At 33.5% G+C, this 19556-nt stretch overlaps 2 protein-coding genes across 2 annotated transcripts; one reads left to right on the top strand and one right to left on the bottom strand.

The window, feature by feature from the left end:
• Position 1: 1 nt before the first annotated feature.
• Positions 2-3316, top strand: LOC131842097 (4F2 cell-surface antigen heavy chain-like). Its single transcript, XM_059190600.1, has 3 exons — positions 2-412; positions 995-1134; positions 1311-3316. Exons 1-3 carry the CDS (start codon positions 196-198, stop codon positions 2814-2816), a joined length of 1863 nt encoding a protein of 620 aa, XP_059046583.1. The 5' UTR covers positions 2-195; the 3' UTR covers positions 2817-3316.
• A 26-nt stretch (positions 3317-3342) lies between these two features.
• Positions 3343-18972, bottom strand: LOC131842095 (protein expanded). Its single transcript, XM_059190599.1, has 4 exons — positions 18659-18972; positions 10132-10383; positions 9324-9403; positions 3343-9033 (listed from the first exon to the last, which is right to left on the bottom strand). Exons 2-4 carry the CDS (start codon positions 10352-10354, stop codon positions 5533-5535), a joined length of 3804 nt encoding a protein of 1267 aa, XP_059046582.1. The 5' UTR covers positions 10355-10383; positions 18659-18972; the 3' UTR covers positions 3343-5532.
• Positions 18973-19556: the final 584 nt, after the last annotated feature.

Here is a 19556-nt window from a genome sequence, read left to right as displayed (position 1 = left end):
ATTGAAGTTGATTTTTTGTGTTGTTTTAATTATACGTAATTGTAATAATATATAAAATCGAGTTTAATCATAGAATGAATCAATTACCTATTGTACTTAAATTAAAACTTAACTGGTGGAGTAGTGCGAGTCTCATTCTATCTCAGTTTAATAAGTACCTACATTATTTACCTGCAATAAATTGACCCAGTAAGAATGAATGACCTACCAGAAAATAGTAGCAATACTGCTGGCTCAGATTTAGACACCTTGGATTATTTGCGAGGTGTAAAGTCGTCAACGTGTCTTTTATTACCAACCACTCCGAGCCCTACACCTTTGGATTTCAAACATCCACTATCAGAGGAAATGAGTGAACAACCATTTTTACCAATAAATGATGAAGGCAATATCACAAGTTTGCAAAATGCAGGTGTGTACTAAGTACAAGGTTATTCTTAAATTCAATGCATGGGTCTATATTATACGTTATTATAGTATTAATACATTGTGGGTTTTGGATGTCTTCTAACCAGCCTCTTCTAGAATAGGATAAGCAACATTGTCATTGCCATATTTTATTTGTATAGTATCTTTTCAGTATTTTTCAAAACCTTAAAATGGCTAGTAGTAATATCATTACTTGCAATCTACTGTTACAGGTGTATTCCTATGCCTGAAAACCATTATGTTTAATTTATGATGTATGGATTAAATAACCTGACTTCATCCTGTGGTCCACTAGTAGTGGATACTGGTGGAGTACCTATGGAATAAATGGCTTGAAGAATATAATAGATAAAGTTATCACAGGCACTCTGTGGATAAATATGGAATGGTACACAATAGTGGAGTGCAGTATATTCTGATATTATCATCAGAATACATTGTTGCCCGAGACAGATGGCCCATTCTATATTAAAAAAAATGTGTGTAATATTACTATTATTGTGCCTATACATATAACATTTTAGAGTACTAGTAGTACTGAGTATTTTAACTATTTTATTTTCAGATGCATTAGGTGGTGATTCTAGTTCATCAGCTGATTCCAACTCAGTTGTGCAAGACCCTGTAAGTGCTCAACTCATTAATAATATCAGTATGTTGGATTATCAGACCCTTAGCAAAAATGATGATTTGATAATGGGACCGGTAAGATTTATTATTTATTAATTATCTTTTTTATCTAAAATGTATAACATTAGTTTATATTATATCTTAAAAAAATACACTATTATCTCCCATCTTCCAGCCTAATATGTAATTCTTGGTTTTCACTCATTATAGTTACATTAATGTAAGTAATGATAAAAATATATCATTTTCAGGCTGAAGATTGCAAACTCAATGGACATCTCAACATAAACAACAGGAAACTACCTGATTTTGTTAACTGGGATTGGGGTATTATTAGAAAGGTATTGCTATGGGTTGTTCTTTCAGCTTTGATAGCATGTTTAGGAGCAATTATAGCAATGGTTGTCACTATGCCAAGAGTATGTAACCCAGAACTCCCCTGGTATCAAGGAAAAATATTTTATGAGATATTTCCAGCTAGTTTTAAGGATTCAAATAATGATGGCATTGGAGACCTTAAAGGGCTCATTAAAAAACTTGACTACATTGAAAACATAGGTGTTTCTGCAATTCGTTTAAATTGTATATTTGAGGCTAATAATTATCCAGAACAATATTACAATGTAACCTCTTTAATAAATATTGATAGAAGTATTGGTACAGTTGATGATTTTAAGGATTTAGTAACTGAGGTCCATAAAAGAAACATGTCACTAATACTTGACTTACCAGTATCATCAATGGTTACTTCAAATACTATAGTGAACTCATCACAACCTCATTTGTTTACCAACAATACTCTGGTAGGAACTTCAGACGTTACTACAGCAGCAATTGTTTATTGGACCCAGATTAACAATGTTGATGGACTTTATCTAAAAAAATTAGATAATTTTGTTGATGACCTGAATTTTGGAAGATCATTACAATTTTGGAAACAAATAATAGGACACAACAAAATATTTATTGCAAGTGAAGAAACACTGCAAAAAGCCAGTGGTAATTCTCTTAATGTTTTGATGTCAAGAATTGATCTTATCGATATCCATTTAGATTTAAGTCATGGAATAAATGGCTTGAAGAACCGAATAGATGAAGTCATCACAGGCACTCTGTGGACCAAACCCCATTATCCATGGGTGCACTGGAATATTGGCAATGTATATAGTGAGAGAATATCTACAAAACATGTAAACAATACATTAGCATTAACTGCTTTAGAATTTGTATTGCCTGGCACTGTTAGCATATTTTATGGAGATGAGATAGGATTGGGCGGTGTAGAAGAAGCTGAGAAAGACTTCCATGAACACAAATATACTCATAATCTAGTGATGATGAACTTTTCAAATAGTGATAAAAATGAAAATGTTGGAATATTACCATGGAATTCCCGGTCTCTTTTAGAGCCTAGATATCAATACATACATAATATAAAAAGTTTGTCAGAGTTTAGATTAAATAATCCTACAATATATCTGAGAGCTATTTACAAAGAAGGCAGCATAATAAAGAATATGGGAATAAGAAAAACAGAAGAGAATTTAGTTGTGATAGAACGATGGTATCCCCGAAGGAATACATGTGTCTTCGTTGGAAATCTGGGAAACATATCTATTACAACGGATTTATCCACAATGTTCTATGGTGGTACTGTAGTATCTGGTACCAATGCTTCTCTTATAGGTCAAACATTGTACTTTGATGAAGTAACATTTCCGCCATATTCAGCAATAGTATTGAAACTAGAAAAGTAAACCAAGAATTATCAAATAATTATTAATCTATTTTTTTTAGTATTTGTATTTAAATGTTTTCATATTAGCTACCTACATGGGTTTCATTTGCTTTTCTAGAGTCTAGATTTTTTAACCTGTATTCAATGTATTTGATTAATTTTATATTTAATATTAATTGTTAACCTATGGTATTAATGAGCGTAATCTCTATTTTTTACTAAAAATGTGAACCGAAATGATCTGAAAAAATATGGAAAATCTTTTGCCTTTATTAGTTATTTAATATTTGATGTCTGTTATTTTTTGCAAATATTTTACCTCAAAGAAATTAAGTATTTATTATGAAAGTTCCTTCAACTAGTGTATACCAAAGATTTATATAAGTATTATAAATGGCAGTGCTTATTTGATGAGGGGATAAAAGAAAAAATAAATAGCCAAATGTAAATTATCATTAAAGTTTAATATACATTTGTACACATTTGAAACAAATAGGTATTATGTACTTAGTATATTTATTAACATTATATTATATATACATTATTATTATAATTTCTAAAGAAATAAATAGTTGTTGACATATAACACTTTCATCATTTATTAAACCTATTTAATGACTTCAGTTTTAATTAATTACAATGCAAATTCAGTATTTTATATCAGATAAACAGCGAGTATTTAAAATTGTCTTTAATTACCATAGTACATTTCTATAGCGAATACTTTATAGAATCCTTGGTATTATGGTACACATTAATGATATATTGTAAATTCTTATTACTTTATTCTTACTAACATTAATAAGTTTCTTAGGATCAAATTAATAAATTGGATTGAATGTAACAGAATTAATCAACAAATAGACAGCAGATTACTTAGAGGTACTTTGTAATTGTATTACAATAGGTAAAGTAAATAAAATATTGTTCTCGAACACAGCCTTATAATAATAATAATAATAACTCAGGACAATTCACGCACGCTTGTTTTATGGGTACTAAACTGATGAATTTTTTTTTTGTGAAAACATAACATCGTGACCAATTCGAATAATTATACTTATGAATCAAAATGTTTGTATCGTGCGAGACTTGAACCCACAACCATCGAAGTGACGTTGTGCGGAACTGCTAGAAACCGAGACCGTTAACAAAAAAAATACTTTATACAATCTAAAATTTTGAGTTATTACTTGTATTTATGAAATGTTTACAAATCCAAAAATATTTAAATATAAAAATTGTTGATGTTTCGTACTTCAATAATGTTTATAGCAGCTGTGATGTATCGTAAAAATTAAGTGTCCGACCAAAATTCGGTTTACGATGAAAACAGAATGTTTCAGTTTTGGAATAAACTTAGATAGTTTTCTGTCTGTTAGTATATAGCCTTTAAGTTTATATTTAAAGTTTATTTATTAATGTATGATTTTCTTCCTATACTAATAGTTTTGTAACTTATAATATTTATTTTGATATAATTTAATTAATATGAGACTTAAGTCTTTAATTTAGGGAACGATAATAAATAATCGCCCTCATTATTTATTATCGTAATTTAATGTAAATACTATTTTTACTTGGCTATTTATGTTTATTATTTGGGGTTAATTTACTGGTAAAATCCTCGATTTTGCAAATAAATTGGCCGAAACCGAAAGGTTAGTCAGACACTAGAAATTTGTACCTACTTTACTGACATAGCCAGAATTTTTCGATATTTACTTCGTAGCCGTCTAAGGCTTGTTACACTCACCGGAGGCAGATAAATAAAGGCCACTTCACAATTGCGTTAATACCTTCTTAAGTATTATTAACCACCTATTTACATTTCAAAAGGATGAGCAGCGTGGTATATAAAAAACACATAGGTAGCTAAAAGTATTTAAACCAGGTTCTCAGTTCCTTACATAATTAGGTAAACTTTGTCTTTGTCATGTGTTATAGAGACATTGATGTAATAGGTAAAAATGTAGATGTTTCTAATGCTAAAAAAGTTTTACATAAATAATGTTGCTTTGGAACCGTTGTTTGAGGGAAGTTCAATGAAAGGAAGTTGTGATAGCAGATGCAGTAATGATATAGTACGCCAAACAAGATGTCGGTTCCCATACAATTAATGTTCATAACAATGATAGGAGAGTTTTCTCACATTACACTTCCCTAGTCCGATGTAGCGTTACGTGTTTTGTTCAAGTTATTCGTAGTTTCCATCCTACTGAGACTAACAATTAATTTAATTTTTAATATTGTTTAACTTTTTAAAGTTGTGGTTAAATAAATGTGTTTTCTTGGAATTAACTAAGGGAAGAACAATTATAATATTGCATAATAAATTTAGCAGATGCAGCTTTGGTTTGGATTTTCTTACATTACTTCTCATGATAACATTTTATTAAATAACTAATAAATGAGATTATTGTTACGTATTACAACAGATTTATTTAATCCGTTATTATTAAAGAATTATATTATAAATAATTATATAAAAATGATACATTTACGTCCTAAAATAATGATTAAGATAGGTCTACATTTGTAGGTTTCAATTCTGGTTTGATAAGGTAAATTTAGTACGTAATATATTACTTGTATTAGGTAATGAATAAATATTAATGTGAGAAAACATACAAGCGTAGACCAACCTTATTTATAGAATGTTATTTCAGTCTTTCTGGCATAAAATTCGGTGGAAGGATGCTCATAGCACTGGAAGGATTCACATGTTACCGATGTCATGAGCTTGATTGATTTTTTTTAACTTTTATTACACTTGGATGGGTAACATAAGTGTTCGACATTGCTCTAGGCGTATGACTATCGGAACCCGGTAATGCTGGTAATTTATCTGTAGGATTTCGTATTAACATTTTTTTTTGAGAACCTGGCACTGCTTTTTTTACATTACACTCTTGTTTATTCTTAAATTCTATGTTATCGGTGGTGTTTAGAACAGACTTGGCACACTTACGTTCACTTTCACAGTCACTACCTGTTTGTTTACTTAATTTTGGAGCACCAAAAGCTTTAGTTTGTTTTAATAACGAACGATCATTACACAACGCTGCTATGAGAGGCAAGTCTAAATTCTTGCTTTTTTCTCTAATAATTTTTATGTCCAAATCACAATTATCTTTCACTTTACTTGCACTCGGAATATTGTTCATATTTGTAGGATAATTTGAAGACTTTATTTCCCTAAGATGCGTTGGAAGTTTTTTCTTGTGTTCATATGGTGGTGGGGGCGGTGGAGGCATGCGTCTCATCTTTATTGGCGGTGGATCCTTATTATTTAATAAGTTGTCGTCAGATTTTGTTCGTGAGAAATTTGGTATTTCAGAAATACGTGTGGGCCTTAATGGTCGGTCGAAATTTATGGAATGATTACTCAATGAAGTTCTACTTGTCAAGGAGTACCAGCTAGTTCTTGTGCCAGGAAGTTGCACATAGGAATCTGAAAGATTTTGTATCGAACCATATAAGGATGTTCCTGATATAGAAGTTGATAAATAGGGCGTGCTTCTGTATTGTACACTGTTTTTATGCATATTAGATAGTCTTGATTCAGTTAATTTATGATCGATATAATTTTGTTGCGATACAACCGGGTCTTGTAAAGGATAATAAACGTAATCTACATCACTGTACAATTGTTGATGGAAAATTGGATTATGTGGCGGTGGCGGTGGAGGTAATCTTGCAGCAGGCGGAGGGGGTGGTAAACGTGTTCGCCGAGGTGGTGGTGGTGGCGGTGGTGGCAGTTTCATCATAGCGACCAATACATTGGAGTCAACTGCGTGAGGAGGTATTTCTCTGGATGGTGAAAGGTTATTATTAATGCCTTGAGCTAATTTTGATCTTTCAGCTCTACGACTAGACGCTTGATGTCTTTTTGATTTTTGAAATCGATGTTCCACTACCATTGGACTGGCGAATGTTCTTTCAATAGAAGTATTAACTTCACCTGCTTCAGCTTTGAGAATTGTTATCATAGGTTTAGATGTTACTAATCTGGCCGCCACTTCTTCTTTTTCTCCCGTTTGCCTTAACGACACAGTTGAAGATGATGATCCGGGGTATGCAGGGGGTAACTTTGATGGACTGACGTGATAAGATGACAATGTATTATGATTGAATTCATAAGGCGGGGGCGGTTTATCGTGAACGGTAGGTCTTACATTTTCGTCTATGTCAAGTATATTGGGTAGAGATAAATTAAGTAATTTGCGACTATCGCTTCTTGTTGGTGGTGTTGGCGGTCGGTCAAAGAAAGATGTATTGGGATAGTTATCATCTGAAGGAGCAGTGTCTTCATGTCCCTGTATATAACTGTCTCCACAAAAAGGTAAGGGCAACCTGACATAATCCGAGACGGAATCTAATGTATCACTTACAGATTGGCTTTTTGGATAAACACCTCGCCCGACAATCAAATCTGTTAATTCGGTAGCTGTTAGTAAATTGTGCTTATTATCTGTGGGATCACTACCATCACCATGAAATGAAACAGCACTGACATTGGAATTAGTTCGTTCCCTGAATATATTACTATTATCATTGTGATCCTGGATTGAAAAGTTATTAGCGCCGTCCACACAATCGGTATTTGCAAGTGAAGCCCGTAATCGTAACGTCTCAGATGAATGGCAATTTCTATCTGATTTACTCTTTAATATTGATGATACGCTATCGAAATCAGCAAGATCATTATTTTTAGATGTTTTATAACTGTCGTAATGCGAACTTCCATAGTCTGTTCGACTATCTTCAAATAAAGTATCAATTTTTGATTGAGTTGTTAATTCTGAACTACCCAGTGTGTATACACCACTTGTTTCACTAGAGGCAGCTACAGTCACAGCTTCGCCTATGCCATCATATAAAGTTAAAGCAGTGTCTCTTGAATATTCGACATCTAATCCCACTACGCTATTATCACTTATCATAGAATTTTGTGCTGTGTGGCTATAACCCAATTCTAAACTACTAGTATCAGAGGTTCTACTTAACGTGCTGAGGCCAGCTCGTGCCATTATGACTGTGCTACATGATGAAGAACATTGTGATCCTGTACATTTTAGTTTACTTGATACAGGGCTATCTGTTTCGGCAACACATTTTTCAGACAAAGAAGTAGACTCTTCTAATTGATTTGTAGTTTTTTTAATTATATTTGTATCACATATTTTATTATCTGGTTTAGCCCCATGCTCACAGTCATCTTTTGATTTTTTTATTCGGCTTTTAGATTTTTGTAATTTTAGTGAAGATGTCTTTGTTGGTGGTTCATCTTGTGGAATGTGGCGAATAAAGTAGGAATTGGAACAATCTAGTAAATGGGCAAATGCCAAACTTTCGGTAGAAGGTGCAGGGGGTGAATCTATCATAATTTCCAACTCATCTTCTGATTGAACTCTGTCACTCACTATTCCAGAAGTTGTATTTGAGCTTGTAGTGGAGATGACGGATATTCTTTGTTCACTCTTATTTTGATTGTATTGAAAGTTTAAAGATTTGGAATATCCGTAACAAATTTTACGTTCCTCTTCTTCTTTCAATAAGATTTCATTAAAATTTGGTGCAATCTTCATCGAAAATTGGTGTGTTTCTTTACATAAGGCGAATAAATATTTACATTTTTCCTCACTAATTGAATAAAGTGTGATTTTTCCTTCGTCTGTTTTTATTTCAAACTTTTTCCTATCAAAGCTTAGTTTTCCAATTGCACTCCACACGAAATTAGACAGCGGCCCATTATCTGGTAAAATTTTGATGCCCTTAGCTGTAACAAGAAGCCATACTGTTCCAGTATCTGGTTCTGATTTATTTTGTTTCAAGCGGTATCTATGAGAATTGATAGTATCAGGAAGTAGACAGACTTCGCGTATAAATCTAACTTGTGCATCTGTTTTTGGAAGGCCACAGAGCTCCCGATGACAGGCTCTCATTGCTGCAGATACCCAATCTCCAGTAAGGGAAGGCGGTGCATATTCTTCAACTTTAAAATAGTCACGATCTTCATAAGAATTTGCATCACCATATTCTGCTTGTAGTGCTAAACCAGTAAGGAGCAAAAGCACTTCCGCTGGTAAAGCGTCTCTTGTCCGCACATTATGCCGCATTTGCAGAAAGTACAAATAACGCCCAACTTCATCATGCAAAAGCAGTGGACTCTCCACGTGGAACTGAACTACTAGATGCAGTTCAAGGAGCGGTTTTCCATTTGCATCCAATCCCTGAAATAAAAAGAAATATTATATAGTTAGATGACACAGATTGACTAAAAAAAGATATAAAACTATATGAACCTTTATATCGTAATGTTTCAGCACAGTATCTGGAAGATTAAGGGTTTAATATCCGTACAATGTAAACATTTTTGTGGGTACTACATAATTGACTGAGTAATGAGAGTAATTGTTTGTGTTGATTGGCTGTATTCTATGCAAGAACACCATGTGCGTAGGTATATATAAAATGTATTCGAGTTTTATTTTATTTGATTTGATCAATGATAATAACTTACATGTGTGTGGGAAGATCTCCAACTCTTTGGCGCATATTTTGACAATTTGCTTTCTAAGTCAACAAACAAGTACTCTCCATCTGAAATCAAACGTAGTAATTAACAACAGTTCATAAAAAGAAATAACTAAAAATGATTGGCCAAATACAACATAAGGGTATGTTGATATGACAATAGCATCACACCAGTGTAGGTATCTATCAGATTGTCATTATAATGCGACACGGTGATGCGGTGTTGTGTTGGTACAAACATGCACAGAACCCTGATTACACAATAGCCTTTTGTTTGCATATGTACATAAGTACAATGGTCGTGGATTGGAGTAGCGTTTGGTAATTGCCTAAGGATTCGTAAATGTGTCATTGTTTATTTGATCATATGTTTGTAAATCATAACCGAGAGCCTACCTGGAATGAATTAAGGAAAAACAGTGTGTAACTTTGTTACCATTAAAAATATTGTCGGTATATATATATTGCGAGTACGTTCACTTATATTACCTACGAAAAAATAAAGAATTATTTTAGCGTATTTAGCTATGTTTAGATTAATATTGATAGAGACTTCTCTAGAATAAGATACAAAATTTATAAAGAGTAAGATATTTTTACTGTAATCTATAGCATTTGAGAGTATCTAGAACTCTGGACCAGTTTTTCATAGAGATCCTAGACGTGTCAAGGTGTTAAGTGATTCTGTTTGAATGCTCTTATAATAAACGAATATCCCAATACCTAATGGATTAACACATTAATTTCAATGTAATAGTATTTACATAGAAGTTAAAATAGCAATTTGTACGTACTTTGCATTATGGCTAAGCCAAAGAGGTCGGTGTCGGTCATGCCTTGTAACTGGGCATGACTGGTGGCCAAGGATTTTAATTCTTTGACTCTTGCTTTGGCTTCGACGACGAAATGCAGAGGTTGAGGCTGGCCAGGCATGCGTAGAGAAAGCAAACGCGCGCCCGCGGCTAGCGCGCGCGTCTCGCCGCCCAGCGGCCCGCGAACCGAACACAGAGCACGCATGTCGCATCTCGAGACCCCTGTTACTTGCCCTGCAACAAAACACGTTAACTTTACTCCTTGTCTCAAACATATGGAACATGGTTAATGTATGGTGAAATTTTGTAGCCACAAAAATACGTACCTACTCGTACGTATTTTTGTGGATTTCTATTTTATGTTTACCCACACTATACACTTACTACGGCATCACATAACAAATAATAAGTAGGTACACAGCGTGAATTATATAAAGCTCGAGTACACCTTAGGCTATTTACTAAGCGTTGCTTTGATCCAGCTTCGTATACTTAGGTATTACGTATACGGTCGCATATTACTCGATGACATATATTCGAGACGTGATAAGTTATAAAAAAAATCCGGGTAACTATTTTATATCATTTACTTTGAATAAGATTAATAATAGTAATCTATCAGTATAATTCACAGAAACACCCAAACCGATACGAACGAACATACTTATAAATAACAATGTTTGTACTGTGCGAAGAATCGAACCCGCGACCATTGGAAAGAAGGCGGTGTTCTAACCCGCTAGACCACAGAGGTCTTCGTGGACGTTATATTTTTTTATATTATTTTTTTAAATTTCATAAATCCGAACAATTAAAGAAGGCCAAAGTCGGAATAAATAATCTCAGATAAATAAATAATCTTAGAACAATTCACACAGCGCCATCTAGACCTAAGTTAAGCTAGCTAAATTTTGTGTTATGGGTAGATAACTGATACAAATACGTATATATTTTTTTTGTAAATACATACATAGAAAACGGAGTGTTTTCCGATACAAACAACCATACTCATGAATACTCATTTAGATATTTATCACAGAAAATATATTTAAATGTAGCTAGATATGCATTGTCATCCTGCCAACTCACAGGTAAATAGCATCTTAGGTAATACTTATCTATCTATAAAGTGTTAATTACAAAAGCGACTTCATATATAGATACATGTAGATTATATTAAATTAATTAAAATACCAGATTTAATACTTATTAATGTTACCTACTTTAGTACATGGTACGTTATTTTGTACTTCAACACTTTTGCTATAAAATCTTCAATGATTTTGCGGGCTACTATTATTAAACTTTGAAAACTTAGTTTGGAGTACCTAAAAATCAGTAACTAACAATACTTGGGTAGCTACATCCGTTTAAGTTTATATCTTCCTATTCACATCGGCTACGGCCGCGGCACCTGGAATGTCGGTTCTGCGCCATCTGTGCATTCCATTAACTTTTTTCGTACAGTACAATCTTTTTGCTACCTGCTGCTGCCTCTAAGGCATGTTGACATTGTTATATTTACGCGTCTTTATAAAAAACATCAGAAAATTTGATCTAAGTCTTGGTGAAGTTATATTATATGTATATAATATTCCCACTTAAATGCATGTAATAAAAGAAGTAATTGTTATTAAGTGCGAAAATGTTGTATATCTCCATATCTACAATGACAAGTCTAATGCACTCTCCTTTCTGTATAACTTGAAACACAATTTTTATTCCAGACGACGAGTGGTATTATAAGTTTAACTTTTCTGTGTATCTGACAGTGGCATCATAGCTCCCAAAAGGTCGGACCGGTTGTGATGCGGTTTTTTTGTTTAGAAGCAGATGAGATCGAAATGGTTCTTAGCTATCATTTATAAAGATCTGATTAGGCGTTTGAAAACTATCTCTAGTTGACGAAGGAATTTCGCTGACTTTTGTTATTAGGCTGGTTTTCATTTTTAATTTAATTACTTTTAAAGACAGACTTTTAGTTTATACTTAATAGACCTGTGGCTCCTTTGCTACCAATTGATAAATTGACGGTCAATATATATATATATATACGAATAGATATAGGTATGTACGCAAATAGCAAATACGCATGAATAGGTATGCTACGGTAGACTAAGTAACTGACCTGAGTTCATTCCTAATGTCTTCCATTGCAACTCCCCTGTCATATACTGTTAGTGCCGCTTGCACTAACATTATTTACCAATTCCATTATAGTCTAAATTTAAAAAATCAAAGACAACAAATAAGTTGTTTCATAACACTTTGTATCCTTCCCGAAGAGTGCGAATCATGCTGTAGGTATCCATCTAGCATGAATAAGTCAGGTACTCCTACGTGTAGGTACCCACCTATTATAAAAACGCTTATTGGAATGTAGAACCACAAGATCAGGTTCTAAAAAACTAGACGCGAATAAATTTCATCCCATCCGGTACCTCTGCGGCTCCTCAGCTCTTGATAGCCATAAGAACATGTTTTTTGTTTTAGTAAATGCGCGATAGTTTGTGATGATGGTAGGGGCGCGCGGGGCAGAGTCAGACCGGTCGGCGAGGCGTGAGCGTGCGGGCGGGGTGATCACCGCGGGGCGGAGGGCGGGGGGGCGCTACGTAAGCGCGGTAGCAGCGGACGGCGACGCGAGGAATGCGGACGACCTTCAGATGCCGGGCGCCCCTCCCTCATCGCCAGCCGCATCTTGCGTCCTCGCATACCTAAAGCCGTCGTTGCCTCCAGTTTTCGACATCTCGCCACCACTTTTGACACCCACAAATTGTCAGGACGATAATGGACGGAATTTTAAACAGATATCGATAGCACAGTGGAAAGCGGGAACGGATTATTATGACACCGTTACGATTAATGGGATACGTATAATATATGTATACAATATTCTTTACTTGAACAGATTATTAACTAGGTAGGTCATAATAATTAGTAAAGATCATTAACATTCGTCGACATTCCATCACATTCTATTAATTGTAGTGCAATGACGCAGGACGCAAGAGGCACTGCAACGATGTTTGATAATATAATATCTACTAATAGAGTCAATTTTAACCATAATGTATATTCCTATATAAATTGTGTTTTAAGTATGTATATACCTGCTATAGACATACTAACTTTGTTCGGACGGATCCGCTACAGTTTATCCGCTAAATATTTGACTTAGAAAAAGAAAAATCGAATTAATTACTTAATTTTCGTATTAAATTATACATATGTGTTTAAGTCCAAGAAAAACACTGAAACAACTTAACCATTTATTATTAAATTTGGCTTACTGTGCAAATGCCAACTTGAATCCAAAAAGTGCCCATAATTAGATTTGCTTTTGAATAATCAGTTTTGGGAAAATTAATATTTACTGGATCAACCAAGTTAAAGTCAATTTGACTTGTATTATAGAAAAATAGCTGTACTTTACTAGTTAGCCTTTAGGAAATCAAATTAGGTTTAAATTAAGATTTTTAAATGTAGTCAAAACTGTCATGATAAATAATTATCATGAAAATTATTATCTATACGTTCTGTACTTAGTATAATTGTAGGTAAATAACATAACGTAATGACTAATGATTTGTCACAAGTACCACAAATTACACATAATGCCTAGTGTAGGTAGATTCATACATCAATAATAATATGCAGAGCTAGTAACTACGCAGCTTTAGCTCAGCATAATGATTAATTCTTATGGTACCTTTACCATACACCTAATTCATGGTAACTATGATATCAATAATAATAAATATAATAAATATATCAATCTTATTTATTATTATACAAATATTAGACAAGTGCACATACGATATGCAAAAAAAGGAGAGTAAATTTGGATATGACGGCCAATAGGGATCAGTGGAAGAAGATGACATACAGCGCTAACCCAAAGAATGGTACAAATGCCAGGCCATGATGATTACGCGAGTGGGCTAATATAATAGTGATAATAACAATAATAATCTTCATTTAATCTACTGTTGTTTATGTTGGTGGCCGTGAATCTGTGAATGATAAAATTATCTTCATGTATAATTTACCTACTAATGGTAAGCTGATATGATAGTACGGTTATGGTGGACCGGAGAATTGACTACTGACGTGAATAAAAGATTCTCGGATAATAGCCTCTTAAAGGCAATATGAAGAGACGAGTGTATTGCAGAAAGTCAATGGATGCGGGGTAGCTCAAGACCGCACAATATAGGAGTCTATGGTCCTCTGTACACTCCCATAAGAAACGATCTTGCTAGGTTAGCTGTCCACTGGAAATGGTTTTATCTACTCGTAGTGATAAAATATGTTTTATTGTATATACGAGTATTTCACGGTCTAAAATTATCTCATTCTATATTTAAAAAATGATATATTAAACGAAAACTAATGTAAAACTTTGACGGATAGTAATAATACATTTTGATGAAGCTACGACTTCTACATAAAATTGTAATTATTCTAAAGAATAATACCTATTTACACTTACAATAGGTACACATAACTGAAGACGACAATACGAATTCCTTGTAGTGTTACAATGCGTAAAGTAAATAGGGTTCAATGTGAAACAACTTGAGCATCTACGTAAAATACTTTGTTTGCATGTAGCATTAGTTAAATACTCGGAAAATATTTGTTATATTAATTTATACTTACTACTATACTGACAGAAATATTTTTCTCCTTTTACAGGACTTTATACTGGAATGTATCTTAGTAATTAGGTATTTATCCAGTGTGACGTGATTAGTTTAGATGCTTTTTTTAAATATATTTTTGAATAGCTTACTCTCCTCAAACAGACGTGATGAGGATCCTTTATTATGTAAAAGCAATTTGAATCACCTATTTTGAAGGTCCAGTGGTACATAGCCACGTACAAATCCCAACCATAACGGTTTGGCATTTTGGTTGATAGTCAAATCTACCCGTACCTAACCTGTTGGGGCAGTGCTGCCAAAGTTTCTAGAGTGAGTGATCCGCTGTAGGGACAACTTAGTGCAAAGGACTGTAACCTCAAAAGCCTGCGACTATGAAACCTAAACTCTTTTCTTGTCGTAGGCATGTCTTGCTCCCATCATCATGCAAGAAAGAAGAATTTAAGAAATAGCGAATTTTAACCTTACTGTAGGAGTCAATAAGTTTTGATGTCAATACATCTAGGTTGGCAGTGAGAAGTGCTCCTTCCTACGCCTGGGCCGCAGCAAAAGACGCATGCTTTTGTGTCTGTCTTTGGCATAGTAGCGTCTAACATAACGGAGCAAACGTAATGTGTTTTGTTTTGTTTGAAAGCTGACCTCATCAAGATGGATAGATGGAAGATATTTGCTGCAATTTATTGGAGTGGTTACTAGGGACATAAAATATTTAATTATATGATTGTTATTTCACTACAGTGCAAATTCCGATAGGAGAAGAAAGAATACCGAGCTCATTGATACTGTTTGATATAAATCATAAAGTAAGAGGTAGTAACTTAGTCACTAGTTCAATATCTTTCAAAATTGATTGACAGTATCTTTGAGAATCGTTTAAAAAATGTATACATCTTATTCTAGAGGAATCAAGAATCGCATTCTAATCTAAGCAATGCAATCATCTGAGTTATTGTTGTTCATTAAAATACCTAAACAGATTTGGTTACAATGAATTATTCATATCTATGATTAATAAGAAGTGAATAAATTAGTCATGCAAGTAATATAAATGAGCCCATAAGCTACAATTTGGATGTCGCTAGAAAAAATATCTAGCTAGGTTAGTTTCCGTTTCCTTCGCCATTTGTATAGCATTACATCATTTGTTAACAATTCAAATTGTATAAGAAAGGAAATTATAGACAACTGAATAATCCTCATCATAGGCAGTTGATGAAAGGAGAAAAACAATGACAAGGAAAGAGAGGAGATAGAGTTACCTACAATTTTAAACTTCTTGCCGACTTCTTGAATTGTCAAGAAGATTTTATTATAAAATCTTATTGTATCAGTTTATATTTGGCTTCTCTTTACATAATTACAATTTGCAATTAATTTATTGTGAACATTAATTAGGTATATTATTTTTTTGCTTTATATTTATTTTTCTGCATAATATGTAGATTTAAATGTGTTAAAATGCTGAATTAAGCTTATAAATACTCAATTTCCACATTTGAGAGTTGCACATGCAAACTAAATTATACGATTTACAATTACCAATGTATAATTGTCTGTACGTACCTAATTACAAAATACGAATCTGTTTTAAAATAATTTTTATAACGGTGTTCACAGACAAACTAATTAATACTTATAGATTTTTTTTTGCCAATTAAGGACTTATTTGTAAATCACTATCGCGTCTTAAGTCAACATCAAGTCAACAAAGTCTAAATAGACTAGCTACTTTACTAGTTAAGAAGAATTTCCAAGCTAAATAAATTTATTTTGAATATTTAGGTAGTTCTTAAATTATGAATGAATATATTTATTTGTATGTCTAACATCTTATATTTTGTGTGTATGGATGGATAGATGAATGTTTGTTACTCTTTCACGCAAAAACTACTGAACGGGGTGTGATGAAATTTTGCAGTAATATAACTTATACATCAGAATAACACAGGCTATAAATTTCATGCGGATGAAACTGCGGGCACAGCTAGTACTGATTATATAAAAAATCTCGTGCCTGAATAACTAGTGCCATACATGGCTGTCCTTGAGTAATCATTTTCAAAACAGTATACTTATTCGTAATAGCCTTTACTCAATAAGCATTGTTACATAATTAGGCCCCTGATAACTGAACGTAGTATTGTAATATAGGAAGTTATCAAGAATTTCACAGTAGGTACTGTACCAAGTAAGTAGTATTCTATTCATATATATTAATAGTAAATATTCGGTAATATTAATAAAACAGTGTCATTCAATGATAGGTCAAGAGGAAATTGTTCTGTATCAATGTTTCTCATTCGATATTTATCGTGTATCAATGTCCACATCGATGTTTTTTTAGTATCGATCATCCTTAGACTTTAAAACAATGATAACAATTAGGCATACGATCCGCCTAATACAGCCTTCATCTGCATCATCAGTGGTAGAACGTGTGTTAACAACAGCGAGGAAATATTTCAGTGTCCATTTTTAGTAATGGAATTTATCAATTATTAGTTATGTACCATATCAGGTTGTCATACGAATCCACGCGATTCGTATGACGGTTGTTGATGATGGATTGGCGGCGATTGATGTCTTGATGTTTAGTGGTTATGAAAGTATATGTAGGTATAGTCCAACAGATGATTATATAAAAACAAATCAAACTTATATTTTTGTAAATATTGTACATAACATTTTAGTGTTACTTACGTTTAAATTTAACTGTTAAATGGTCCTACATGATACTAAATTTATTATTACAATCTGTATCATATGAGAATTGTTATTAAATATTGCAAATTATATAATGAATACAGATAAATAATATGAGGGAGTACTCATTACATAGGTCTATCTAAATATATTATTAGGTATTCTGCGGCATTGCGTAAATAGGAATTCCACAGATTAAATAATTGTGTTAGATTTTTTCTATTCAGTACCTACTAGTGTTTAAATAGTATTTACAACTATATAGGTACATATATTTCTTTATTTCTGACACAAATATAGTGTTTGTGTGCACTTTGGGCAACGATTTCGAAGTATTAACGTTATAGTAGTTTTCAGATGTTAAATTGGATTATCAATCATTTATAATATGCAATAATGCTCTATAATTGTCGTAACTGTGTGTGGTGTAATACTTTTTATTCTATTTTATTTATTTGCAAAAAACTTTATTAGGTAAGCATTTAGAAGCTAGTGTCAACTTAATAAAATGTTGCCTATAGGTACCCAATTATTATTTGGGTTAGTTATTTCAATAAGTACCTATTTAATGTATATTTATAATAATTTTTATAATAACTACTAAGGATACATCTGATTAACAAAAATTTGTACCTCCAATTATTAAATAACCTATATAGATAAATTTTGTTTAGCTTTAAGTGGGGAATGAAAAATCGTAACAGTACTTATAGAATATTATGATTTTGGTAAATAATTGGAATAATATTTTAAAATTACTTAAGTAATTGATTTATAATTAAATTTAGATGAAGTACCTATCTAAGTTTAATGCAATTAAGCATTATATCTTTGTAATCATATCTGTTATATATTATATAAATAGGTATACATATTTCATACGCCGTAGAGCTTGAAAAAACATAATAGTGGATAGATACACTTTGGAATGTGCCGCGGGGTACCAGCGTTTGAAACATGGTGATCATGATGTGGTTGTGCTTTAGAGGCTTGGCGCGCGGGCGCAGGGTCAGCGGCCGCGGCACGGTCGACGCGGGCGCGCGGAATTCGAGCTATGCGTATGAAATGAAAGTGGCCGCATCGAGAAAGCGCGCGCATCCATTGCGGTCGTCGAAAATGTCGTAGGTGTCCATCTAACTTACCATGAATAGACAAATCCAATGCCCCTAAATATAATAGCACAATGTTCCGTGGTAAACCGCATCCATTGGCACTTCACTTCACTGTTAATCGCGCGATCTCATATGTGAGGTTGTGCACCAATCCATTAAACGAACAGAAACGATGAACGCGCATGAGCAACTGAGTTTCGAATGAAGCGAAGCGGGCGCGTGGGTCGGCGAAGGCACGCGCGGGGCGCGCCGCGGCTTTGAGCCAGTGGAATGCGGTAAGATAGTGGTGCTCGGGTATAGACCGAGCCTTGCTGTAGGCTTGTGGCGTACAACGCGCCGCGCCGGAGCCTTCGTGTGGGCACTGGGTAGGGTATGGGTACGCGTCGGCGCGGCGGCGCGGCGGCGCGGCGTCGTCGCCCCGACGGAATGCGCGCGGTCAACTTCTGCCCATTAAAATAAATACAATTTTCAAATGCCGCGAGTTCCGGACCACGGTGACCTAGCTATGATCACTACTAATGTTTTGTTTAGTTTACATGAACGGTTTTACAGTTAGATTAATTTTATACAATATTACTTTTAGGAGTAAATTTAATTTAGGTATAACAGAATGATATTATATTTTATGTCTTACTAGTTATAGAATTCAGAAACCAGAGGGACCTAGATAGGTACTACTATAAGGACTAGGTTTTTACCTACTATAAATAGACAGTAATGGATGTAATATTATCTTATCCGTATAATGATTATCTAAATTGTAAAATAATTTTCTGTATTTCTACATAAGTTAAAATTGTGATATTTTAACTTCTTATGTATTCCTATCACAACAGCCGTACCAAAAATATTTAATAAGTATTTATTTTATTTTTATATCTGCATAGAAGTTAGAATATAACTTTTAAAACAATTTGTAGAACCTTTT

The sequence above is a fragment of the Achroia grisella genome, unplaced genomic scaffold, assembly GCF_030625045.1.
Source record: "Achroia grisella isolate CSIRO2021 unplaced genomic scaffold, CSIRO_AGI_Agris_v1 utg204, whole genome shotgun sequence".
Classification (NCBI taxonomy): Eukaryota; Metazoa; Arthropoda; class Insecta; order Lepidoptera; family Pyralidae; genus Achroia; species Achroia grisella.
The sequence above is the reverse complement of the archived record's forward strand: the minus strand, read 5'-3'. Positions and strand labels throughout refer to the sequence as shown.

Bases quoted from the DNA above. Each gene is read 5' to 3' on its own strand.
- LOC131842097 (XM_059190600.1), top strand. From the start codon at position 196: ATGAATGACCTACCAGAAAATAGTAGCAATACTGCTGGCTCAGATTTA. The intron at 413-994 runs GTGTGTACTAAG...TTTTATTTTCAG, and splicing joins CACAAGTTTGCAAAATGCAG to ATGCATTAGGTGGTGATTCT. The intron at 1,135-1,310 runs GTAAGATTTATT...TATCATTTTCAG, and splicing joins ATGATTTGATAATGGGACCG to GCTGAAGATTGCAAACTCAA.
- LOC131842095 (XM_059190599.1), bottom strand. From the start codon at position 10,354: ATGCGTGCTCTGTGTTCGGTTCGCGGGCCGCTGGGCGGCGAGACGCGC. The intron at 9,404-10,131 runs GTACGTACAAAT...GTTTGATTTCAG, and splicing joins TGGCTTAGCCATAATGCAAA to ATGGAGAGTACTTGTTTGTT. The intron at 9,034-9,323 runs GTAAGTTATTAT...TTTTTATTTCAG, and splicing joins GGAGATCTTCCCACACACAT to GGATTGGATGCAAATGGAAA.